The following is a 17,331-nucleotide window of genomic DNA, read 5'->3' on the forward strand; positions in this document are numbered from 1 at the left end:
AGTTTTAGTGCATCTAGAAAAAAATCAAGTTGCAGAAAAAGATCGTGGTGCCGCAAGATAATTTTATAGAATATAGAATTATCAATTTTGTTTCTGTATTTTCGGCTATCGCAATGCTTGTAAAATGCAAAAAATGCAATAGTGATATAAAGTTTCAGACAGCCAGTACTCGGGGACTAGGATTTAAAATTGTTGTTTTATGTGATCAGTGCCGGCCACAGAAAATTCCTTTGTGCAATTTTATAAATCACTCTTACAAAATTAATAGACGTTTTATATTTACGATGAGAGTTCCTGGTTTAGGACTAAAAGGTGCTCAAAAGTTTTGTGGACTCATGGATATGCCGAAGTTTTTCTATCACACGACCTATGAAATCATTTTAAAGCACATTCACTCGTGCGATAAAACTGTTCGTGATGTGCTTTTTGAAAAAACTGCTAAAGAAAAAATGGAGTAAACCGTTGGACAGGATAATACAGAATTAACTGTTTCAGGGGACGAAACATGGAAAAAGCGAGGTTTTACATCTCTGTTTAGTGTCACTTCTATAATTGGTTATTATAGCGGTAAAATGCTCGATGTCATGGTAAAAAGTGTTTATTGTAAAATGTGTGAAGTTTGGAATAAAAAACAGAATACTTCTGAATATGAAGATTGGCTCGAAAATCATGAAGCCGAATGCACGGCGAATCACGAGGAATCATCCGGTAAAATGGAGGTCGAGGCGATTGTTGAAATGTTCAAGCGTTCCGAAACTCTGCACGGTGTCAAGTACGAGAACTACATCGGAGACGGTGATTCAAAAACGTACTCCGGTATTTTAAATGCCGCGCCTTATGAAGACATTACTGTAAATAAAAAAGAATGCATCGGTCACGTCCAAAAGAGATTGGGCACGCGATTACGTGAGTGTAAAAAAAAAAATAAAAAGCTCGGCGGCAAAGGCCAACTAACCGGTAAAATGATCGATAAGTTAACAGTTTATTATGGTTTAGCTATACGTAGAAATTATAGGCTACATATGATCACTACAGTTCAACAAACAAAAATCCGAAACATAACCTCTGCCCGGCGGGAGCGGAATCGTGGTGCGAATAGCAGCGCTCGTACGCAGAGTTACCAAGCAATCAGAAGCGAAAAATAAAAAGTTTTATACACACCTACGACGCTTTGCCGACTAATGTTTTGACGGCCATCAAGCCAATTTACAAGAACTTGAGTAAACAAGAGTTATTAAATTGATGTGTTGGTGGATTCACGCAAAATAACAACAAAAGTTATAATCAACTGATTTGGAAAATCAGTCCAAAAATTTTTCCAAGCGGCTTAATACCAATTGAAATAGCTGCATATGTGTCAGCTTGTGTTTTTAACGAAGGCTCAAAAGCTATGTTACAAATAATGCAAGCGATGGGAATTTCTACTGGCCCAAATGCCCATGCATTCGTGGCAGATGAAGACCAAGAACGCGTCGCCACTGCCAAGCGCCGTGCGCAAGAAAATACACGAGAAGCCAGAAAGCGTCGTAGACAGGAGAAAATTGATGCTTTGGAGGTGGCTTCGGCAGCAGAAGGCTTATTTTATGGGCCTAGAATCGATGATTCTGTGTAAGTTAAAAAAATTAAATTATACTCTACTGATAACTAGACCGCAAACTTTAAACGCGTTTTTCTCGAAATTACATTTTTCGAAAAAGTCCCCGTGCGGTGACCACGATATCTTGAGAACCGTTAAAGCAATCCTAAAACTTTTTCTTACTACCTCGGTCGAAAGTACATACTTTCGGCCCCGGTTCCACGGCAGAAAGTCTCATTTTTATGCCTTGGTTAAACTACATGCGCGCCATCTAGAATAGCAGGAGTAAAAACTTAGTTGCGTGCACTGGCACTCAATATATGACAAGATCCCTACCACAATATTACCACAAACCCAATTCACATCGCCCCAACCTCTACTTTTACTTTCACTCGTATAACCTAAAAATTTGTTTACAGTTAGTCAATGATAATGTTTATTAGTAAATTCTATTCAGAAAGTGATTGTGATTAGTGTAATAAAAATAAAAATAAGAAAATGCATGAACCATCATCTGGCGAGTCAGCAGATGAAAAAGAAGTCACCAAAAACAATTCCTTTAATTAAAATGTATTTATACCTTTTTATTTATAGATGCATTTGATTTGATGCCTGCCCCCGACCAGCAGCACACGCTTCGCTCGTGCGGCAAATGTCGGGGCAGGCATCAATATCTTCAACACACACATGTCATTCTTCCGTACTTTCGACCAGGCAGCAAGAAAAATAGTATACACTACACGGGCAGAAAGTTTGAGAGCCCTGAACTGCGCGCCATCATGCTCTCGGTTTCGCTTCGAGCACGATGGCGCGCAGTGCAGGAATCTCAAACTTTCTGCCCTTGTAGTGTAATATACTATTTCGTACTTATTCTGTGTATCATGGGCTTGTTCGTGAATGAAGGGTTTTTTTTTAATAAAAACTTTTTTTTTTGAAGAAAAACGAAAAATTAAGAGCCCGAAAAATTGCATGTTTCCTTAAAACGGCCGCCATTTTGTCAAAAATTATTTTTTCAAAAAATCCTTCGTTCACAAACAAGATATATTCATATACTAACAGAATCTTTTTAGTTTTTTGATTTCAGATGATCCAGATCCGAGCAGTAGTGGTCACCGCAAAACCAGTTTTTTAAAAAGGCTTTCAGGAGGATAGCCGTATCTTTTTTAATTATTATTTTTTATTTAAAAAATTATGTTACATTTATAAAAATATATTCTCTCACATAGACCAACCTAATTTTAAACAAGTCTTATAGTTTATGCCTAAAAAATTCTCAAAAATCACCTATTTTTCGGTTTCCTGACTAGGCATGACCCCTTAATTTCGAACGCCATTTGTTGTTCGGCTATCCAAACAAATTTTTCCCCCTTTCTCAATAGTTTTGTTAAAAGTTTTGCAATTTTAGAAAAATTTTAGATACATTTTTGATAGTATCTAGCAATCCGAGAAAAGTCTGGACTGTATGTTGGCAGGGTTTGGTAGTATTCCGTTTTCTGAAGTAATGTGCTCTGAATATGATACTTCTTTGCGCAAGAATTCGCACTTATCGGGTTGAAGTTTTAAACGATATTTTCGTAATCGCTGTAGTAGTTCGATTAGACGCCTGTTGTGTTCGGCCGAAGTTGCTCCGTATACCTATTACAACATCGTCAAGATAAACGAGACATTTAATATCTTCTAATCCCATTAGTACTGCTAGTATTGCACGCTGAAAAGTCCTTGGCGCGTTCTTTAGTCCGAAAAGCAATCGGTTAAATTCGTAATGTACATTAGGTGTGGAAAACGCTGTCTTTTTTTTATAAAAATAAAAGATAAAGATAAAGATTTATACTTTATATACTCCGAGGAGGCCTTAAAGAGCGTTTTGAAGGGACGTACCCAACCCTATCATTTCATCAACTTCCTTTTACCATTTCCTTTCTATTTGGACCAACGGTTTAACGTCTCTTCCAAAAGACAGAACCCAGGTTTCCACCTAGAGATACCTTTATCCGCTAAATGGGGGGCAGCATTTTTCTTGAGAAAATTCTCAGTGGCTTAGCGGGATTCGAACCCGGCTACTTAGTCCAGTCGGCAAGTACATTTGAAAATCGACTAATTAGGACAAAGCTGCAAAAAATTTTAATCGCTTTGTTTGGGTGTCAGTAATGACATACTATGTTTTTGATCTCCCCCGTGGTGTGCTTTGGCCGCCATCTTGAAAAAAAGGGGTGAGAAATTGGTTTTTCGCGAATATCTCGGTTTCAATTAGACTTAGGCTAAAATATAGTTTAATGCAATATTGTAGGGAATTAAATTCTCTACAGAAAAGGAACTATAGATTTTTTTCTACGACCAATAGTTTAGGCGCTAGAGCCGGGAAAAGTAGGATACTTTTTGTAACAAACGGTTTCAGCGACTTTATCTCGCCGTATCTCACTTCTCAGAGGCTGTAGTATACTTTTGAACTCGTTTTCTCACCACCTTGCGGTACAGTTAGAAGCGCGTGAGTTTTTTTTTTTTTTTTTTTTTTCTTTTTTTTTTTTTTTTTTTAATGTGGTGTTTTCTGTAGGCCTAATCCACTAAATTTATTATTAATATTATGAGAATTTTTTTACATGAACCGTGGTATCGACCCTGGGCTGCAACTAAATCTATTACGTTTAAGATGCGCATACTTACAGTTTTGCCCCACGTATCTCCTCTTTTCTTTGCAGTTTCCAAAATATTTTCTTTAACTTGCATCGTATTGATCACGTGCACAGTATCGCGCTTTGCAACATTCTTCTTTGTATGTTTTTTTACAAATTCTTCCGATGCATCTTCTGCGCAAAACAGACATGTCGTCTTGAAGTCAAAAGATGGAATGCTCGATTTTCGGGAGCCGATTACACTAGAAACAGCTTTCTCCTTGGCTCTCAGTAATGCAATTATAAGTTTTTTATCTACATAAGATTTCCGGCACTTGACGTGCACAGTTACACAGTTTAATCCCCTTAGGAATAATTGTTTATTGTCTTTTCTCTCTCTACTGCTCTCGATGAGAGTTTTAATCCCTCTCCCTTTGACATCAACTGTATCACCGCGGGATAACATCTTCTCACAAATAAAACACTGCTCTAAATTCATAATTTTATTTTAGTATAGGAACACGAAAACACATGCAACGTCGACCAAAGTCAATGCTATATAAATTTTTACTTGAGTCCAGCCACCGAAGGACGTATTGTAAACAGAACATTGTAAACAGTGAGATAATCGTCATAACTATATATTTTAATTTATTTAAAATCTTGGATGCCCCCCCCTCTAGCTTTTAACAAGAAGTGTTTATAGCATTGTCGAGTAAATAATACAAAGCCAGATGTGTGAAACGACAACGGTTCACTAGCACAATAACAACGCCATTTACCTGAGAAGTGAGATACGGCCAGATAGAGTCGTTAAAACCGTTTGTTAAAAAAAATATCCTACTCTTCCCGGTTTTACCGCCAAAACTATTGGTCGTAGGAAAAAAACCTATACTTCCTTTTTTGTAGAAAATGTATTTCCCTACAATATTGCATTAAACTATTTTAGCCTAAGTCTAATGAAAACCGAGATATTCGCAAAAAACCGATTTTTTACCCCTTTCTTCCAAGATGGCGGCCGAAGTACACCACGGGGGAGGTCAAAAACTTAATATGTCATTACTGACACCCAAACAAAGCGATTAAAATTTTTTGCAGCTTTGTCCTAATTAGTCGATTTATTTGTCATTTTTAACGACGTGCCGACTGGACTAACTGTACAACCTGCTCCGGATTACGAATCTGGCGCTCTACCGACTAGACCAGCCGTCTCCCCTCTGTCTTCTTTTTATCTTTCTCATGCATCGGTATCTGATGGTAACCGGATGCGAGATCTAAGGTTAAAAAATATTTTGCCTTTCCTAATTTATCGTGTATTTCTGCAATATTTGGTAATGGGAGTGAGTCTCTTATTGTAAGGTAGTTGAGCTTGCAGAAATCTATAACAATTCGGAATTTTATTTTTTCCTGAAACGTCAGGTTTTTTAAGTACCACTAATATTGGAGAATTCCACGGGCTCGTATTAGGGCGAATAATTCCATCCTCTAACATCTTGTTAATTTGTCGATTTATTTCCTCCTTATGCTTCTCTGGCAGGCGATAAGGTCGGACGTTCACCGGCGCGCTATCTGCTCACAGTCGGGATCTCATGTTTCACTGTCGGGGTGCACGTTAGCTTGTCGTTCTCTAAGTGGAATACATCGTAATAATCATCGCATATTTGCTCTAACGCATTTCTTTCTTTGTTATTTAAATGATTTATTCTTAATTTATGACATAATTTTTCGCGTCGCTCTGTAATTGATTCGCGTTCTTCTGTCGGCTGTAATGTGAGTATGTCGGCCGTGTCAGTCACCGGTACCTCTTCTAGAGTTACACGCGGTGTGATTATTTCGACGAGCTTTTCAGTGACATTTACTACGCTTATGGGACAGATAAAGTTCTATCGGTTTTATCATACAGTTACCGATGAATATTCCCGGAATTGTCTCTTCACCCTTTACGATACCTAGATATACTCTATTAGTGGGTCATCGCGGATATTGTTTGGCTGCGCGGCGGTAAGGTAAACTTTCGATACGGCTGTAGTTTAAACGTTGCGGTACCGATTTTCAATCGATTTTTGGCGTGGTTGAGAACGGCTCAATGATTTTTCAGAAAATCTATTCCCAGTATGCCTTCGTAGTCCATTGGGAAATCGTCTCGTACTACATACATCGTATGCCGTAGGGTTTTCTTGCCACGAGTATTGTGGCTCGTATTTTTCCGAGGGTGTATATTTGATGCCCAGTTACACCGGTTAGCGCTATTTTCTTTTCTCATGTTTTAGTATTATCTTTTAATTTTCCTACCTTTATAAAGGTGATGGCGGCTCCGGAATCAAGCAAAAAATTTAATTTTCCCTTAGTTGCTTCTCGCATCGGAAGAGTGACAAGGTCCAGATTAAAATTCTTATCTGTTTTACCTGTCACTTGAGCTACTCGGTACTCGAGCGCGTGTCGCGTCTTATGCTTTCTCGGTTTCTCTTTGTTGTCGCTACCGCTGCTGCGGCTGCTGCTGCTGCTGTCGCTATATGACGTTTCATCATCCGGCTTTGGGGTCTTATTTCTTCGACTTTTTTCTGTCGCATTTATCGGTTTCTTTTCACGTGTATTATATTTAGACTGCCGATTCCGTTCTTTTTCGGATCGTCCGTTCAGTGACCAGCAGTCCTCTCTTCGATGTTCTGCTTTCTTGCCGTGGGAGCAATATTTCTCAATGGTATTTATTCCGCTGGGTTTTTCTGCTCTCGAGAGAGAATATCTATTGGCGTATCGGCTCATACGGCATTCTTATCCGCTATGGCCTAGCTTTCCGCATTTATGGCATTTAACTCCGACGCTTCCAGCTTGTCAGGTTTGCTTCTGACCGTTTTTGCTTCGGTCGGTATTATATGTCGAGCGCTGAAAAGGTCTTTTTAATTTCTCCTCTGACGTAGCGCTCAAAATTGCCGTTGTGAGGTTAGCGTAATTCCGTGATCGCACGATAGTTTGAATGTCATCTCGGAGTCCTAGCTGAAAATTTTCTAGCGCTAGTTTCTGTATCGTATCTAATATCGCTTTTCTTTGTTCTGAAGAATGTTCACGGCCTTCGATCATTAATTGATAAAGTTCCATAGATAATTTATCTACGCCGAGGCCGTATTCTCTAGCGTTTTCGCTTGGCTATTGCCGGATCATATTAAATTCTCGTTGAATGTGTGTGGTGCTTCGCTTTGCTAAATAGCACATTTCTATTTCCTGCTTCAATTGAGCAAAAGAATGTATGTCTCGCGTTTGGAAATCGTACACTGCCTTTTCCGTTAATTTCGTGCAGAGTATAGCCTTTAACAACAATTTTTCCTTTGCGGGATTAATTTCGTTCATCACATAGGTGGTTGCGTTTAGAAATTTTTGTACTTGACTGCGCGAAGTTCCGTCGATTTCCGAAATCATATCGCGGACTTCTTTTAATTTAATGTGCGTTTTTGCGGGATCGTGTTGGTTTTTGACGTCTTTCAACGTTCGTCCGTAAGTTATGTCAAATGGACCGTTACTAAAGGCGCATCGGACTCTGTTGTCGTCGCGTTCGTAATTCGCGGTCTCTAATCTCTGCAAGCGATTTTGTATTGCACGCATCTCTTCTAATAGTTCACCGAATATGGACTCCTGCATCCCTGGGCATTCTCGCGCAGGCTTCGAAGTTCGACGTGGATTATTCGCGGGTGTCCGTTGGTTTTCTGACCTCAGACGATTAATTTTCGCGTCGACTTGTTCGGGCGTTACTGGCATTTCGTGTACGTTTTCGCGAGGTGCATTAGCTTGAGCCGCTTCTTTTCGCTGATTCATTTTTTCGGCTTTGGGAATGTAATCTTCTTCTTTCGGATCAAACACGCTACTGTCGTAGAACGTTAGCGAGAATTCTCCTCTCCCGGAGTTAATACTCTGCGTATTGGCCGATGTATCTGAACGTGCGTCACTTACGGTTGGGTGCAGTCTTAGTATGTTACTGTCGTTATAGTTATTGTTTTTGTTTCCGTTTTTGTTATTAATAGCGTTATCGACGTTATCTCGGAGACCATTATTTTCGTCTAAAAGACTAGTATCTAAAAAGGCAAATTCGCGTATGTCTCTAGTATGACGTTAGGATGTGATTCTAATACTGACGAGTCTTCGTCCGCGTAATTTAAACTACGTCGCACGCTTTTTGCAATGTCGCGAACGGCTTCTTCTACTATTCGTACGGGACCTATAGGGCTGACTCTAGGTGTTCGTCGCGCTGGCACGTTTTCGGCTCTATGTAGCCACGACGGGTTAGTTACAGGGCGATCTCGGGTTTTACCGTCCGACATTTAATGTAGTCGCGCCTTTTTATTTTGTAAGTTTCGGATTTGCTCGGCGGGACGTGTTTCAGTCCTTCGACATATACCGCTTTTATAACGCTTTACAATTATACGCTTTACTATGTTTCGACTTACATTAGTAGTCGCATGTTGCTTGTCAGCAGTCTGCCGGGTCGTTGTCCGTTGTCTCGTCGTCTCTTTGCTCGGCTGTGAGTCGTTGTTACGGTAGGTCGTTGCCTCTCCGGTGTTGCTGATACTTGTAGGCCGCTACCGGGTGCTTCCTTCCTTTAGAGCGGGCTACTACCGGGTGCTTCCCTCAGGGCTGATTTCATCACTTTTATTTATTTGCTGTTTCTTTTTAGGAGAATACTCGTGACACTCGCGACGGGAACACACGCGACGCGAACGTTCTCCGATGTGCCAGAGTCCCACCGCTGCCACCAGTTGTTGTGCCGTAACCGCGAGTTGTGCTCAGGGCTAGCACAGGATTCGGGGATTCCGCCCAAGCAGCATTTTTCGGTTAACTTTCCGACTAAGGACTACTTTTCTACTAATCACAACGTTGTAAGCGGTTCAAGAAAGTTATAAAATGTAACTTATAATTACTAACGTTTTTTGGACGTTGTCTAAACGTTAAAATTACGACGTGCTTTTTTTATCACTTTCCCAACGTCAAATTCGAAACAGTTTAAGTCCTATTACCCGACGTTAAGATATTTAACGTTCGCCTGACTCTGCACTACACTTTTCGAGCGACTTCAATACGTAATTCCCAACGTAAACCAACGTTTTGTTATCAAACGTTGTAAAACGCTAACGTTGTGAAACGTCGCCTGTGGTCATTTCTGACTGACGTTAAGAAATCGCGAGAAATGGTAACAAATTCTGCCTAAAAAAATGTAGAGCAGATTACTGCTGCGTCAAGCGGGCATCGTCGACGGCAATTCGCGGCGTCGTGCGTGAGCTATGAAGACTATGCGACGAATGTTGACGATCCACGGCCGAACCGGTCCATTTCATCTCACGCGGTTATCGTCGCGTCGTCGGGAAACAACGCGCGCGCGCCGCGCGGTTCACAGCTCGAGAGCGCGTTTGCTCGGCTGCACGGCTGCCATAACCATGCTCTAGATCACCATATAGATGGTATTGCATAGGTCGGATTTAGTTAAAATATACGACTCATTCGCAAATCTAGTATAGAATTTTCAACTAATTAATACTTTATCGACATGTTAAGTCAGTTTGGCGACCTTGTTAAGACTTTTAGTCAATATAGGTACAATTTTGCCTACAGTGGTATACTACTTAGTTTGGAAAAGTCGGAAAAAGTTAATTATTTTATACGAAAAGACAAATTTTAGTAGAATTTATCGCACCTTTTACTACGTAAAGTTTGATATAGTGTGGAACGCTGACTTCGCCATTTTCATTCCTCAAAGAGAAAGGCAAATAATCCGCCATTTTCCAGTATATTTAGATTTAAATTTTTTAACGCACTTTATTAACAATTTAAAGCATTTATATAATATCTGTTGTTAAAGTTTTGACAACATATTTATCTTAAAAGTAATTTTGATGAAAAAAAATTAAAATCTACACTTTGGAAAATTTTAGTTATTTATTAGAATATTTAGTAAATTGGAATATTTTAGAAAGGATTCGTCTAATTTTGACCTATCATTTCCACATTTATCAATAAAGTGGGTTTTGTTATACAATTTCAGTGCTGGGTTCGTGTATTTATGGCAAAATTACAATAGTATCAAAGACTGCGCAAACTATATTTTTCCTATAAAGCCATTTTATTTGTGCCAAATTGATAAGTACGTATTATGATACATTTATTACACCAATGCCGTCATATGGTTTGAATGGAAGCACAAAAACTACACCTAAAATGTACGTTGTGAAAAAATAACCTCAGGTCTAGCAGAGTGTACAAAATCAAAGTTTACATACCAACGTTAAAACTGGTGGAAAAAATGTAACCTCAATTTAACTTATATAAGTCGGATTCCAACGTTGGTACAACCTAAATTTGATTCCCCAAATTAGTGCAAAAGAGGGTTGAAACGACGTAGCAAAAACGTTGGATACCAACGTTAAGTGTGTTTATCTTAACGTCGGGCGGACGTCAAAATGCTGCTTGGGCGGGTCGGAGAACAAATTAATTCGTCACACTGTTTTAAATGAAATAATTGAAATATATTTCTTTTGATCAGTTAACAATAGTTACTTAAGATTAAGTTCCGATATTCGCGTTATACTTGAAAGTCGCTTAACGATTATTACAATTACTAATTTGACGAATAATATAACGGTTATTGTGACGCACGTATATGCTTAAATGTATTAGCGACTGCCCGCCCGATCTTCCTATTCAGCGGTATTTATAGTGTCGGAATCGACATCCTGTTGCTAACTTGGGGGCTCCCAAGTTAGCGTTGACTTTTCGTTGTTAGCGCTTTGCGCTGACCTTCACATCAGCGCTTTCGGTCGTCCTGAAGTTGAACGCTCCTGGTTCTGGTGTCGGTTTGCATCGGAAAATCGATCGTCCGTTGCAATCATCAGGTATTTCGGCGGACTTCAGATTCGACTTTAGTCGCTAAGGTCGGATTACTTATAGTAGGCAACTCGCTATTGCTAAGCGCACTAATTAATCATTATAACGTTGTGCGCTCACAACAAAATGCTGCATGCAAAAGGTGGCTAAGAGATAAATCGTCACAAAAAAGGACATAGTACCAAAGAAAGAATAAAAAACTGAGGAAAAGAATTAAGGATGCTAAGAATGAGTACTGGGAGCAAAAATGTATTCAGATCGAGAACCTGCTAGGAGGCTCACAAACAACGGAGGCATGGAGGACTGTCACAAATCTGAAGCGGAATTAACGGCGGAACGCTCTGGAGGGTCTAATTCCTATGGCGAATTGGAAAAACTATTATGAGGATCTGTTGACGGAGAGCGGGGGCTGGGACGATAGGGTGGAGACACCAGATGAAAATACAGAGAGGAATATTGGTATTACCATTAAGGAAACCAATGTGGCACTTTCTAAAATAAAAAATGGGCAATTTCCATGCCCAGGAAACGTCCCAGTGGAATTGTTGAAAGCTAAAAAACCTATGCTTGTGAAGCGTATAGCATTCCTGATGAACTGCTGCTGCCAACAGATCAGAACGCCAACGAAATGGAGAAGTGCTCATCTAGTATCCTTCTTTAAGAAGGGTAGCAGAAGAGATCCAAATTGTTACAGAGGCATCAGTATCCTGAGCACGTTCGCGAGATTATATGGGAAAATAATTCAAGAGAAGGTGCAAAAGGACCTGGAACAAGAGATTGGAGAGGATCAGAGCGGATTACGCCGGGCCAATCGTGCACAGACAACTTGTTTATACTCCAACAAGTAGTGGAAAAACGCATAGCAACCGGGATAAAGGTCCATTTGGCCTTTATCGATCTGGAGAAGGCATATGACACAGTGCCACGGGTCAAACTATGGGAGGCACTACGTTTGCTAAGCATCAACCGACATTTATTAGCAGTGATAAGGAAATGTTATAAAGATAATGTTACTCGGATCAAAATAGGGAAACATCTTTCGGCACTCATTAAAATTACTAAGGAGCTAAGGCAAGGATGTAGCATGTTACTCATTTTGTTTAACCTATATGTAGAGATGGCATTGCGTAACTGGAAGGCACATTGTAAAGGGATGGGGATCCCTGTAGGAGAAGGCACTTTATTCTCGCTCAGTTTCACGGATGACCAAGTCGCTCTTGCACAGGACTCGTACGACCTGGAATTTATGATCAAACGGTTGTACAAAAAATATAAACACTGAGGCCTCCAAGTTAGTCTGAAAAAAACCGAATATCTAGTTGTTAACTCGCCTCCAAGCTTCAAAGTATGCATAGAAGAGGGTGTTCAGATTAAACAAGTACGGACATTCAAGTACTTGGGAACTCATATTGACACAGAAAACCTAAATGCGTTGGAGATAAAACAACAAATATGTCAAGATAGAAAAATAAGTTTAAACTCACTGTGGTGGGATCGGAATATATCTAGAAAGAATAAAAAAAGAATAGGCAAAGTAATGGTGGAGTCGGTGATGTGTTACGGCTCGGAGGTATGGTCACTAAGTAGACCTGAAAAGAAGATTGACAGCTGTTGAGATGGATTATCTAAGAAGAAGCGCTAGAATATCAAGGTTGGAGAAGAGAACGAACGAAGAAATTAGATGCATGATGGATGCGAGAGATACAGTGGTAGATAGAATTGAGAGAAAAAGACTCAAATGGTTTGGTCACTTATATTGAGAATGCAGGACAAAAGATGTCCAAAACGAATATACAAGTGGAAACCCCCGGGAAAAAAAAGAAGGGTAGACCTCGACGGTCCTGGAACGAAGGAATAAAACATGCTATGGAGATCAGAAACCTGAAGGAAGAGCTGACCCAGGATCAAGAAGCTTGGCGGAGAGGAACGGAAATGCAATGCCAAACTGCCTCCAAGGTGTAATGCACCGCGACTCATTATATATATATATATATATATATATATAAGTTTATTATCACATTTAGAAAAAAAAAGTAAAATGAAAGCAAAGTAAGTATACACTATATTTGTAAAACTAATGTGATGTTTAAATTCTACTATAGACAAGTACTTGTTTTTCAGACATCAGTCAGTAAGAACAGGTGTACCACTTTATGCTGAACTCGTAAAATATGCACAGCAGACACAGAAACATGAACACAATCTTTTAAATGAAATTGTTCGAGAAAAAGATATACAAGAGGTAAACACAAATACGGATGACACTCTTGGATTCGATGCGAGAACAGAAGAGACAAACACAATGTATGGCATAATGTATCCATAGGCACTACACACAATAGAGAAAATATTTAGAAATAAATATTAAATATTAGAAAATTTAAAATAATAAAATCGAAGAGACCCTGACATACACAAATACAAATTCAGATATAAAGGACTTTATACCCGAATTTGTATTTGTATATTAGTCTTTTATTTTAATATTTTAAAATAATTCCTATTATTTAATATTTATTTCTAATATTTTCTTTATTGTGCACAGGGCCATATTTAATAGTTTTAATGTTACAAGACAGAATTTACATCTTGGTAGAAAAGCAGATAACATAAAAGCAGAAGCTAATCAGAACTGGCATTGGTAATAAGTTTGCTACCATCAAATTTACTATTTAGTAAGCTCATTACCAATTCTGATTGGCTTCTGCTTTTCTATTTTCTACTTTTCTGCCAAGATGTAAATTCGGTCTAAGTCTATGTTAATGTATTGCTATTAAATCACACATTTATATTTTACAGGAATAGCGAAGATGTGAATGAACAAAATACATCCGCAGAATTAAAGCAGCTGTTAATAAAAGAAAAAAAAGAAAAGGAAATGTTACTGAAAGAGAAAAATGAACTATTGCAAGAAAAACAGACACTTCTCGGAGACAATGAAAAGTTAAAACAACAGATGGAACTATTAACGGAGACTTTGCACCAAAAATCTGAAATCATTACACAAATGACAGTAGATAACGAAAAAGATAAAGTGCCTATACATGTGTTGCAGAAAGTATTCACTGCTGGACAAATAAAACTGCTAATGTCTTCAAACACTAATACTCGCATAAAATGGTCTGCTGAAGATATCACATCTGCTATTGCTTTACGATCCATAAGTCCAAAAGCCTATCGATACCTAAAGGATGTAAAGAAAATGCCATTACCATGTATGACCACTTTAAATAACTGGGGTGCAACATTTAATATTCCACCCGGCATTCTAACAGATGTGCTCCACATTATGAAAGAGAAAGGACAGAATCTGTGTACGGAAGACAAATTAACAATTTTAACATTCGACGAATTATACATCTCAAATAAAATAGATTTACATAGGAAAGAACAAAAGATATATGAACCTAACAAAACCTGTCAATTCGTAATGGCTCAAGGGTTATTTAATAAATGGAAACAGCCAATATATTACGAATATGATAAGCCAATGTCTGCGCATACTCTATTAACAATAATTAAAAATCTATATGAAGTGCAATATATTGTTGTGGCTGTGACGAATGACATGGGGCCCACAAACATGAAGCTATGGAACGAATTGAACATAGGAATTAATGTTACCACTGAGAAACACAATATACAAGAAACCATCCAAAAACAACATTTTATTACACATCCTGCTGATAGTTCGTTGAAAATATATTTTTTTGCAAATGTTCCGCATTTATTGAAATTGGCACGGAATAACTTGTTGGACTCTGGTTTTGCAATTAACGGTAATCATATCAACAAGACATGTTTAGAAGAATTATTAACACTAAATGCAGGAGAATTAAAAATTGCACATAAATTAAGCTAAGTACATCTGGACGTCAAAGGCTCACAGAGACAAAACGTAAAACTGGCTGCACAAGTATTTTCGAATACTAATGCAATAGCGATACGTTGGTGTGGCGAACAGAGTTTACTTGAGTCTCTACAATGGAAACAGACCGCCGATCTATTACTAACATTTAATGACTGGTTTGACTTGTTTAATAGCAAATGTAAATATAGACATAGTAATAACACCTCGCATGCATATGGTATAAATTTAGAAGAACAAAATACCATTCTTGATAATATGGATGATTTCATTAAAGCAATGCGAGTTGGAAAACGATTGATAACGATAGCGATTGTAAGCGAGCGAATGAGACGATGAGACGGAGCGTTATAGAGAGTAATGGCGACAGCCAATGAGCGAGCGAAGGAGTGAACCGAGATGGCGCTAGAGCGTGAGCGTTGGTAAGCGTGTGTGTGTGTGTAAGAGAGGCAGTGTGTGCAAGAGAGTCAGAGAGTTAGGAAGGTGCGTGAAAGACGAGAGAGTAACGCGAGATTAACGAGCGAGCGCGAACTAAGAGCGTAGGGCAGAGGCCCGAAACGAGTGTATTTCCAATAAGTCTATTCAGCGTGATTTAATTAAAGACGCAAATGGAAAACCGACCTCTCGTGTGATTATTAATCTCCGAATCGAGAACTCCTACGAGCCACCGACGAACCATCCGCGACAAAGTTTCGAGACCGAGTTGAGATACCGCGAGTCAATAGTCCAGGTCAGTTAACACGATCATTATTATTACCATTTCAAAAAGGCATTATATTATGAGTAGGTAAGGTAGGCCGGTTCCAGACCACATACCGAGGGCGAGGGGGGGTGAGGGGCGGGGGGGGAACCGCGGGCGGGGTGGAACCGTAGGCGGGGGGGACCGCGGGGGAAGGGGGAACCGTGTGTTTCGGCGCCGCGGGGGAGGGGGAGGGGGGACCCGCATGTTTCGGCGCCGCGGGGAAAGGGGAGGGGGGAACCGCGTCTTCGGGCGCCGCAGGGAAGGGGGAGGGGGGAACCGCGTTTTTCAGGCGTCGCGGGGGAGGGGAAGGGGGAACCGCGTTTTCGCCGCGCCGCGAGAGTCCGCGTTTCGGGCACCGCGGGGGAGGGGTCGGCCGCGTTTCGCCGCGTCATGTTTTCCGGCGCCGCGGGGCGACCGCGTTTCGCCGCGCCGCGGAGTCCGCGTGACGTCACACGCTCCCGCTCGCGTTATATCTCCTTCGCGCGCGGTTTCTCGCTCCCGGCCCCCGTTATCTTTCCCCCGTTCGCGTTCTCTTTCCCTCGCGTGTTCTCGCTCGCGGTTTCTCTCGCTCGCCCCCGACCCCCGTTTGCGCGAATACCTGCACGTGTGCGTGAAGTCACCGCGAGACATATTCTTGAAAACGATATCGCACCATTAACTTTCAATGGTTTAATCTGTAATACTGCTATTGAACAGCTATTAAACAGCTAAAAACAGCTATCAGTATAACTGCGATCTGTATAACCGCTATTGAACCGCTATCAAACTTCTTTTAAACAGCTAAAAACAGCCATCAAACAGCTATTGAACAGCTATCAAACAACTAAAACAGCTATCAAACAGCTCTTGAACAGCTATCAAACAACTAAAACAGCTATCAAACAGCTATTGAACCGCTATGAAACAGCTAAAAACAGCTATCAAACAACTAAAACAGCTATTGAACCGCTATGAAACAGCTAAAAACAGCTATCAAACAACTAAAACAGCTATTGAACCGCTATGAAACAGCCATCAAACAGCTATTGAACAGCTATCAAACAACTAAAACAGCTATCAAACAGCTCTTGAACAGCTATCAAACAACTAAAACAGCTATCAAACAGCTATTGAACCGCTATGAAACAGCTAAAAACAGCTATCAAACAACTAAAACAGCGTTAAAAACAACTATCAAACAACTAAAACATCTTTAAAACAACTAAAACATCTTTAAAACAATTATCATGCACTTAAAATATATTATACTACAAAGTATGTGGGAAAAGAAAATGAAACGTTTATATATACATATATAGTTTATTTAAAAAAAATCATATTTTTTTCTGGTGTCGCGACCACCAGTTAAATATTTTTAATACATTTTGTAATGCGCAATTCTTAACATGTTTTCCGCATCTTACAGTATTAGTAACATCTAGATTATTTAAAGATTCGATATCTTCGTAATCTGCATCCAAAGTCTCAATTTTTAGATGTCTTCTCGCTTTATTCTCAAGCAGATCCACCAGCCATTCTCGTTTCTGGCATCCCTTGACGTACACAAGAGTCGACGTCTCGTCACCCCTCCAAGTACAGCCGATGTAAATGAGGTGTTGCCATGGCGGTAGGACCGTTCCGTCTCCCTCGGTACATGGTATTTGCAATCAACCAGGACGAGCATGGACTTCAG

The 17,331-nt window shown here is 39.8% G+C and overlaps 1 protein-coding gene and 2 pseudogenes across 1 annotated transcript; 2 read left to right on the forward strand and 1 right to left on the reverse strand.

Annotated features, from left to right (window-relative positions):
• The first annotated feature begins 113 nt into the window (after positions 1 to 113).
• Positions 114 to 1,612, forward strand: LOC143908504 (uncharacterized; annotated as a pseudogene).
• A 4,138-nt stretch (positions 1,613 to 5,750) lies between these two features.
• On the reverse strand, positions 5,751 to 10,910 carry LOC143908509 (uncharacterized; annotated as a pseudogene).
• Positions 10,911 to 11,408: 498 nt separating this feature from the next.
• LOC143908489 (uncharacterized) lies at positions 11,409 to 11,897 on the forward strand. The gene has a single exon (XM_077426173.1). The coding sequence runs from the start codon at positions 11,409 to 11,411 to the stop codon at positions 11,895 to 11,897; it is 489 nt and encodes a 162-aa protein (XP_077282299.1).
• Positions 11,898 to 17,331: the final 5,434 nt, after the last annotated feature.

The sequence above is a fragment of the Temnothorax americanus genome, unplaced genomic scaffold, assembly GCF_048541705.1.
Source record: "Temnothorax americanus isolate GAGA-0224 unplaced genomic scaffold, ASM4854170v1 Scaffold97, whole genome shotgun sequence".
In the NCBI taxonomy this organism is placed as follows: Eukaryota; Metazoa; Arthropoda; class Insecta; order Hymenoptera; family Formicidae; genus Temnothorax; species Temnothorax americanus.

What these genes read in the sequence shown, in the direction of transcription:
- LOC143908489 (XM_077426173.1), top strand. Translation starts at nt 11,409, where the DNA reads ATGGCGAATTGGAAAAACTATTATGAGGATCTGTTGACGGAGAGCGGG.